Consider the following 9,449-nt stretch of genomic DNA (forward strand, 5'->3'; position numbering starts at 1 on the left):
TTTCTGTGTTTGTTGACAGTGGTGCTGGAGTTAGCATGGTTGATGCTGAGTTTGTGAAAACTCATGGTCTTGCTTGCTGTGCTTTAGCTAAACCTATTTCCATCTTCGCCATCGACTCGGTGCCACTTGCACAGAAAGGAAACTAAGGGTGAGGTCAGTTCATTATGAAATTATTTCTTGCTATGTCCTTGACAGTCTTCCCATACTTATTGTTTTGGGTATTCCTTGGCTTGTTAAACATAATCCATTGGTGGATTGGCAAGCTGGGGAGATTATTGAATGGGGAGATCACTGCCTTGAGAACTGTTCAGCTATTTCCCTTGCTACTGTCTCTATGGAAATATTACCTGATTTTCTGTTTGGTTTTGATTAAGTTTTTTCTGAGAGGGGGTGTCAGGATTTTCCTCCTCATCATGCCTATGACTATCTTATTAACCTGACCCCCGGAGCTAAACTACTGAAGTCCAGACTGCATAATATTTCTGGCCCTGAGACACAAGCCATGAAGGATTTCATTGCGGACAGTCTGGAGAAAGGACATACCAGACCCTCATCTTTGCCCGTGGTTGCAGGGTTCTTCTTTGTGAAGAAAAAAGATGGCAGTCTACGTCCCTGTTTAGATTTCCGGGAATTAAATCAAATTACCATCCGTGATCCATACACTCTTCCTCTGATTCCTGATTTGTTCAGCCAGGTTGTGGAAGCTAAGGTATTCTCCAAGTTGGATTTAAGGGGAGCCTACAATCTCGTTAGAATCAGAAAAGGGGATGAATGGAAAACAGAGTTCAATACCCCTGAAGGGCATTTCGAGAGTCTTGTTATGCCTTTCGGTTTGACAAATGCACCTGCGGTATTCCAGCATTTCATAAATGATATTTTCCATCATTTGGTGAGGAGGTTTGTGGTGGTCTATCTGGACGATATTTTGGTTTACTCACCTGATTTTGAGACACATCGGGGGCATGTTAAGCAGGTGCTCCAAATATTAAGGGATAACAAAATTTATGTAAAACTGGAAAAATGTGTTTTCGCCATTCAGGAGGTGCAGTTTTTGGGGTACTTGTTGTCATCTTCGGGTTTTTGGATGGCTCTGGAGAAGATCCATGCAGTCCTTGATTGGTATGGTCCTGAGAATCTGAAGGCTCTACGATGTTTTCTTGGCTTTAATAATTTTTACCGGAAATTCATTCAAAATTGCTTTGTTATTGTGAAACCCCTTACTGACATGGCGAAGAAGGGGTCTTATTTTTCAAAATGTTCGGATGCCTCCCTTCAAGCTTTTTCTTCCTTAAGGAATCATTTTGCCACTGAACCTAGTCAACTGAACTCAGTCAAACCAATGTTTCAAATCCCTTTATTGTGGAGGTTGATGCGTTGGATGTCGGGGTTGGGGTGGTGTTGTCTCAGGGTCTGTCCCCTGGTAAATGGCGTCCAAGCGTTATCTTTTCTAAAAAAATTTCTTTGGCTAAGAGAAATTATGACGTAAGTAATAGGGAACTTTTGTCGATCAAATTGGCGTTTGAAGAATGGTGACATTGGTTGGAGGGGACTGTTCATCTTATTACTGCTATTTCTGACCATAAGAACCTGTCATATCTCCGACAGCTAACCTTCTCAACCCTAGGCAAGCCAGATGGTCACTGTTTTTTACTAGGTTCAATTTTGTTGTCAGTTTTCGTCCAGGGGTCAAAAATGTCAAGGCTGATGCTTTGTACCGAAGCTTCCCTGATGGTGGTGACCATGAGAACCGTTCCCCGATATTACAGAAAGGGGTAGTCATTTCGGCACTTTATCCTGAACTGGAGGGTAAGGTGTTGGAGGCTCAGGGGGATGCCTCTGCCTCCTGCCCTTCAGGAAGGTTATTTGTACCATCTAATCTGCACTGCAAAGTAATGAAGGAACATCATAACTCTGTGCTTGCTGGGCATCCAGGTGGTAAGTTAGCTGCGGACCTCCTCTCTCATCATTTTTGATGGCCGGGACTGCATCAGGATTTGATTGAACATGTTTCTGCTTGTAGTATTTGCATGCATTCTAAGGTTTTGCATACCAGTCCGTCTAGTACTCTTCTTCCGCTACCTATCCCTAGTAGGCCATGGACACACTTGTGAATGGATTTTATTATTGGACTACTGGTTTCTGCAGGCAAAACGGTGGTTTTGGTGGTTGTAGATAGGTTCAGTAAAATGGTTCACTTTGTCTCATTAACTGCACTTCTAAATGCCAAGACACTGGCTCAGGTGTTCATAAATGAGATTGTGAAGCTTCGCTGGGTTTCCTCCAATGTGGTATCAGATCTGGGGACCCAGTTTGTTTCCAAGTTCTGGAAGGCATTCTGTTCTCGACTGGGGGTGCAGCTGTCCTTTTCCTCCGTCTTCCACCCTCAGTTGAATGGTCAGACCGAGCGTGTCAATCAGAATATGTAGACCTACCTCAGGTGTTTCATCTCCGAAAATCAGGAGAATTGGGCATCCTACTTACTGCAGGCAGAATTTGCTATTAATAATCATCGTCAAGAATCCACTGACAGGTCACCGTTCTTCAGTGCATACGGTTATCACCCACAGTTTGGTATCTTTATTGTGGGAGGAGGTTTGGGAGTTCCTGAGGAGGAATGGTTTGCTATATCACTCTCCTCTGTGTGGCAGGGTGTTCTGAGTAATTTAAAGATCATGGGAGACAGGTATAAACGTATGGCTGACAAATATCGCTTGCCAGGTTCGGACCTGAATGTGAATGACTTTGTATGGTTATCTACCAGGAATATAAGATTGAAAGTTCCTTCTTGGAAGCTGGGACCTAGGTTTATTGGTCCCTATAAAATAACCGCCGTCATTAACCCAGCAGCGTTTTGTCTTGAACTTTCTCAGGCCCTTAAGTTCCACAACGTGTTCCACAGGTCCTTACTCAAAAAGGATGTGGAACCTCTTGAGCCCTCACACCTACCACCGCCCCCAGTAATGGTTGATGGAAATCTGGAGTTCCAGATTTCGAGGATTGTAGATTCTATTCTCCAACATCGTTCTCTGAAATACTTGGTGCACTGGAATTGTTATGGTTCAGAGGAGAGGATCTGGGTTTCAGCATCAGAGGTGAACGCTCCCTGGTTGGTTCGTTCATTCCACATCTCATATCCTGAGAAACCAGATCCTTAATGTCCGTAGGACACTCGTAGAGGGGGGGTACTGTCACGGGTGTGTCAGAAGTGACAGACAGTCACCCTGCTGTTGGTTGCACGAGATCTCTTCATTTGGCATTACAGATACCTTCTTAGAGGCTTTCTCTCAAGGACCCAGTGGCTACCTTCATCTGGCTAATTAACACCCTCGCCTGTGTGTATAAATACCTGCTGTCTGATAGAGGAAGGTGTCAGTGATACTCACATTATCCCTTGTGAATGCCCGGAGCAAGTGCATTACTTTTTCCTCTCTGGAGCTATGAGGACAGGTATTCATCTCTATGAAATCGACTTAAAGCTAAGCTATCTTCCCTTGTTTGTACCCCCTTGTTGTCTTTAGTTGTCAGTGGCGATCGACTAGCTCTCACCCCCCTTACTTAACTAGCCATGGCTTAACACCAGGGAAAGACATGGAGAGGTTTTACATGTGGCGACTCGTGAAGAACCAATATAGGGATGTAATTGGTGACAGTGTGATATTAGATCAGCCCAGGAGGTCTCCTCTTCCCCCTTTCCCTAGAGTCTGGGCTCCCTTTCCCTTTTTCTCTTTGAATTGCACTAACTCTTTCCCACACCTTGCATGACAGAAAGTCACAAAGCCTTGTTTTGTTGTTCTCAATAGTAAAGATTTGGTCTCCTATACTTTTATTGTGTATGCAGTGACTGCAATGGCTGCCAAAAATTAGGACGCACCCCAATAACCCTTTGAAGGGGTGTAGAGGAGGGCCTCATTAAAAAAAGTTCCCATTATAAAGGAGTTTGTCCCCTTTATTGTTATTGCGTATGCAGTGACTGCAAAGGCTGCCAAAAATTTTGACGCACTCCAATAACCCTTTGAAGAGACAGAGTAGGGCCTCAGTAAAAAAATAATGTTCCCATTACAAAAGAATGGATCTCCTATACTGTTATTGCAGTGACTGCAAAAAAATTAGATGCCACCTAATACCACTTTGAAGAGACATAGTGGAAGTCCTCATTAAAAAAAATTGTTCCCATTATTAGGAATGGGTCTCCTATAGTGAAAATGCCCATGTACTGGCTACAATGGCACAATTTCAGCTTGCCCACGGCCTCGGCCTCTCCGTGCACCATCACGTCCACTTCCCCATCCCTTGCCATGTGCCTTGCCCATTTTAAATGGAGTATAATATGTGTCACGTTCTCAAAAAATTTCAGGATTATTACTGCAGTAATATTGGATCATATATGATGACCACAGGTTTAGGCAGTGGCCTAATAGTATGGTATTGTTCAATGACTAAGTGTGAATTTGTTTTAACAATCAGAGCCAATCACTGTAACACCACAACCAACATGGCTGCGTCATTGCAGTGACTGGCAGGCAATCCCTGCATGTTTATTCACTGTCTAAACAACGCCAAACATGCAGGGCAGGGACTCGAGCTCCCGCCCGAGCACCCAGGAAGTACTCGTCGAGCGCTGAGCATCTCGAGCTGTGATATGCTCGGGCGAGTACAGAGCAGTTGTGAGTACCGTTGCTCATCACTATTTGTCTCCTGAAATAAAGTGATATTTTTTGATTAGCTTATTCATTCAATAAGTATCCCAAAAAGTCAATTTCAGTTTCCTAAAATGTCTAATACCACAGTGAATTGTTAAATATGCTGTTAGTTTCTTCTGGTTGCCATCCATTTTCACCTAACTACATGGGATTGAACTCACTTCCTGGTTTACCGATTGGTGGTCGGATTAGTGCCATTGGTCAGTCTGTGTAAACTGAGCCTTACATTTAAACTATGCAGATACCTTCACCATATATATGGGTGATTTCAATATTCCCATTTATAAGGAATATTCAGATGCTTCTTACTTTACTTCATCCTTTGGTCTCACACAATTTTATTTCACAATCACCCACAAAAATAAACTCACAATAGTCCTCATTTTCACCTGGCTGTGTTCCCTATCTAACATTAAAAGCTCAGCATTCGCCATCTGACCACCAATTACTTATATTCTCATCTTTTTATCTTCATCTCTCTAACTCAGTCTATAAAATATCCTTTCTTGGACCGTGAAGGGCAGTTAGGAATATATAAGGTTTATTGGAGAATTATGAAATTAATACAATCATTTAAATTTGCAATGTCTTTATTATAATGTTAAAAAGTATCCAGCATCTAATTATCATGAACAAATTAGAAAATAAGCTTAAGTTTAAGAAACACTTTTTTAAAGTCCTTGTTCCTCAGGGTGTATATAATAGGATTAAGCAGTGGGGTCAGAACAGTATAAATAAGAGATAAGTCTTTGCTCAGGATCAGAGATTTTCCTCTTGTTGGAAATATATAATCAATGAATAATGTCCCATAAAGCATGGAAACCACAATGAGGTGGGAGCTGCAGGTGGAGAAGACTTTATGTCTTCCAGTGGTGGATGGGATCTTCAGAATGGTGATAACAATGTACACATAAGACATCACAATTACTATAAACGGTCCTATAACAACAAAAAATCCCAATATAAGAACCTGGTTATGAATTCTGGATGTATCAGAGCAGGAGAGCTGCAGTATGGGTTCTAGGTCACAGTAGAAATGGTGGATAACGTGTGGTCCACAGAAATATAATTTAGGTATTGAAATTACATCTGTCAGTGCCATGATAAAACCAATTAACCAAATTAAATTTACCGACCTTACACAAAACCTATGATTCATTAAAATGTTATAGCGGAGGGGATTGCAGATGGCCAGATAACGATCATAAGACATCAGTGACAGAAGAAGACATTCTGAGGACTCCAACATAACAAAGAAACATAACTGGAATATGCAGGAGTTAAGAGACACAGTGACTTCTCCATGCAATATGGAGTGAAGAAGAGTGGGGACAATATCTGTAATCTCCAGGAGGTCACACAATGACAGCTGTGTAATGAAGAAGTACATCGGGGACTGAAGGATTTTACTGACTGAATACAAAAATATGATGAGAAGGTTTCCAAAAATGGTCCCAAAATATATAATAATCAGTAGAGGCAAAAATAGAAATTTTGAGCAATGAACATTTGGAAATCCTAGAAGGATGATGGAGGTGATATTACTTGGCATCGTCCCCTGAAGACAAGGTGTTGAGAATGCTTAATGCTATCAATATCAAAGATCTACAAGCTTTTTATAATTCACCATGTAATAAATAAAACCTAAAAGTGCATTTTTGTGGCCATTATTGATGCTCTCCTAGTGGTCACTTAAACTTTGAAGAAAAATCTTTCTTGACTGTAAAAATTATATCCTGGATATAATTTGCATGATAGTTTATTGTATTCTTTGGACATGTATACAGATTTCACAATTTTTAGCAAAGGTGGGAGGCTGTCATGAAATTGAAATTTGCCACCTTTGCCAAATTTTCCTCAAAATTTTATTTTCAGTGAATACATTTCCTTGAATCTCAATAATGGAAATAATGTATTTGCTCAGAAAATACTTGTGTAGGAGAGGACGATAAGAGCTAACACTTTACAGGTAAGAGAGAGAGCGAGGACCCTGCTTACACTCTACAAAATACCGAGGACTCCACTGACCATAAAAGCTTACACTCTACAGGAAAGAGAGAGGACCCCACTGATCATAAGAGCTTACACTCTACAGGAGAGAGAGAGGATCCCACTGACCATAAGAGCTTACACTCTACAGGAGAGAGAGGACCCCACTAACCATAAGAGCTTATAATCTACAGGAGAAAGAGGGAGGGCCCCACTAACCATAAGAGCTTACACTCTACAGGAGAAAAAGGACCCCGCTGACCATAAAAGCTTGCACTCTACAGAATAGAGAGAGAGAGGACCCCGCTGAGCATAAGAGCTTACACTCTACAGGAGAGAGAGGACTTCGCTGACCATAAGAGCTTACACTATACAGAAGAGAGTGAGGACCCCACTGACTATAAGAGCTTACACTTTACAAAAGAGGGAGACTTATCCAGTGACTCTGGGGATGGAAAACTCATCTGAGAAAAACTGTGCTCAACTGATAACTACGGATCTGTGATGGCCCAGATACTGACCACAACTGTGCAAGGTATGGTAATCCATAGGATTTCATAGTTGCATTTCTTGATGATAAGGCTCGAGCTGCAACACAAAAGAACGAGGAGAAGGTGTTGCATTGTATGTTAGAAAGCGTAAATATCAACAAAGATTGAAGCTTCAGAGACTGGGAGTTCTGTGGCAACAGTTTGAGTAATAAAACAAGGAGAAAACAATGGAAAAGACACTATTGTAGGCATTTACTATAGGCCATCTTGGAAAGCTGAAGATATGGATGAACTCTTTGTGCATCAGATGGCAAAGTTATCAAAAAATATAACGTAGTGATCATGAGAGATTTCAACTATCCAGACATTTGTTGTGAATCTCAGGCAAAAGTAACAGGTCCAGCAAATTCTTATCCTCTCTTGCTAACAACTTTATCTTCCAAAAGGTATAAGAGAGAACAAAGGGATCTGTTACCTTGGATCTAATTCTTACAAACAGGGAGGAAATGATTGAGGTAGTAAAGGTGGCTGGGAATTTAGGAGGCAGTGATCATGCTATCATAGAATTTTTATAACTAGAGGAGAAAGACATGTGAAGAGTCAGATGAGATTTCAGAAAAACAGATTTTAAAGGACTCAGAAAGAGGATAGGAGGGATCCAATGGCTGGATGTCCTTAAGGGCGGAAATGTCCAGGAAGGATGGGAAATTTTTAAAAAAAGGACATTGTCAAAGCACAATCATTATCAATCCCTAAAAGAGGGAAGAATAGGAAGCATTTAAGAAAACCAGGATGGATGAACACAGAATTTAAACACATGCTAAAACGGAAGAAGGATATGTTTATCAAACGGAAAGAGGGAGGCATAGATAAAGAAGAGTATACTGCTGTCTGCAGAACCTGTAGGGCACGTATCAGATTAGCTAAAGCTGATAATGAATTGAGGCCTGCAAGAGGAAGCAAAGGAAAGAGTTGTCTCAGGAGATTAGAAAGAAAATTATAGACAAGCATGTTAAAGGTAAAGGTCATAAGACCATCTCGAAGCAGCTTGATGATTCTGTGACTACAGTTGCACATATTATTCAGAAATTTAAGCTCCATGTGACTGTTGCCAAACTCCCTGGACGTGGCTGCAGGAGGTAAATTGATGACAAATCAAAGAGACGGATAATACAAATGGTAACAAAAGAGCACTGGATAACTTCTAAAGAGATTAAAGGTGAACGTCAAGCTCAAGAAACGTCAGTGTAAGATCGCACTATCTGTCATTGTTTGATCCAAAGTGAACTTCATGGGAGACGATAAAGTAAAGTCAATTGGGAAATAACGTGTTTGGGGATAAAGTTTGTGACGCTACCCGTGGTATGAGGCTATAGATGGCTGCCGCTGCTGTTCAGATGCACTGGGGCTGTTGGTGATGCAGCAAAGATGGTTCAGCTCTCCACGGGCAGAGCTAAGCTCCAGGGCAGTATATGGGACTCAATGAGGTAGTTATTGCTAGTGTGGTGCAAGGCAGGTGGTGCAGCAATTTGTCAATGACACAGTGTGGTGCAGTCTTCAAGTATTTACTCCCAGTTATCAAAATGCTCCAGGTTACAACCCACCGAATTAAAACCGCCCACGTCATCTTGTGTCCTCCGGGGAAGTGATCCTGCCAACTCTCAGATAACTTGGATGCCCTTAAACGAGACCCCTTTCTGTGTACCTCTCCAGGTCATCTCTCTGTGCTGGCTCTCTCCCTACTGCCCTGCACCTCACACACAGTGTCCCGAGCCAGTGGCAATGGGCCTTGCTGGGCAATGTCTGGTCTGTCCCCTTTGTCCTATATGGCCACCTTTCAGCGATTGTGTGTAGACTGTGGCTACGGCACATGAAGATACCGCAACCTCCGGTTTGCTAGCTGAGACTCTAAAGTACTCCACTAGCCTGGGGCCGGTCCCCTCCTGCGGCCTTGATCCCTCCACGATCAGCGTGAACTCAGGCACACGGGTCACATCCCTCACTCGCCATGCCCCTCGGATCCCTTCTATGTCTGGAGCCATCCTCACTGCTCCGGTCTCCTCTCCTCTCCTCACTCTCTAACTCATCCACGGTCCTCACTCACTGAACCGAATTGAGCTCCTGCTCCAAGCTCGGGAACAGGAGAATGGACCCTTTTAGATGTTTCTACCCTCCATTTATACTGTTCTCTCTGTGCTCCCCTAAACTACTCCACACACCTTCTCTGCTTAGTTCCACCTTCCTAACAGGGACCAGGCCTGTGCTTTCC

General features: G+C 42.4%; 1 protein-coding gene across 1 annotated transcript; it reads right to left on the minus strand.

Annotated features, from left to right (window-relative positions):
* Window positions 1-5,337: 5,337 nt before the first annotated feature.
* Window positions 5,338-6,090, minus strand: LOC141167522 (olfactory receptor 5G26-like). Its single transcript, XM_073654917.1, has one exon. It carries the CDS (start codon window positions 6,088-6,090, stop codon window positions 5,338-5,340), a length of 753 nt encoding a protein of 250 aa, XP_073511018.1.
* Between the last annotated feature and the right edge of the window lie 3,359 nt (window positions 6,091-9,449).

The sequence above is a fragment of the Phyllobates terribilis genome, unplaced genomic scaffold (assembly GCF_046119375.1).
Source record: "Phyllobates terribilis strain yellow unplaced genomic scaffold, ASM4611937v1 Scaffold_11__3_contigs__length_659146591, whole genome shotgun sequence".
Lineage (NCBI taxonomy): Eukaryota > Metazoa > Chordata > Amphibia > Anura > Dendrobatidae > Phyllobates > Phyllobates terribilis.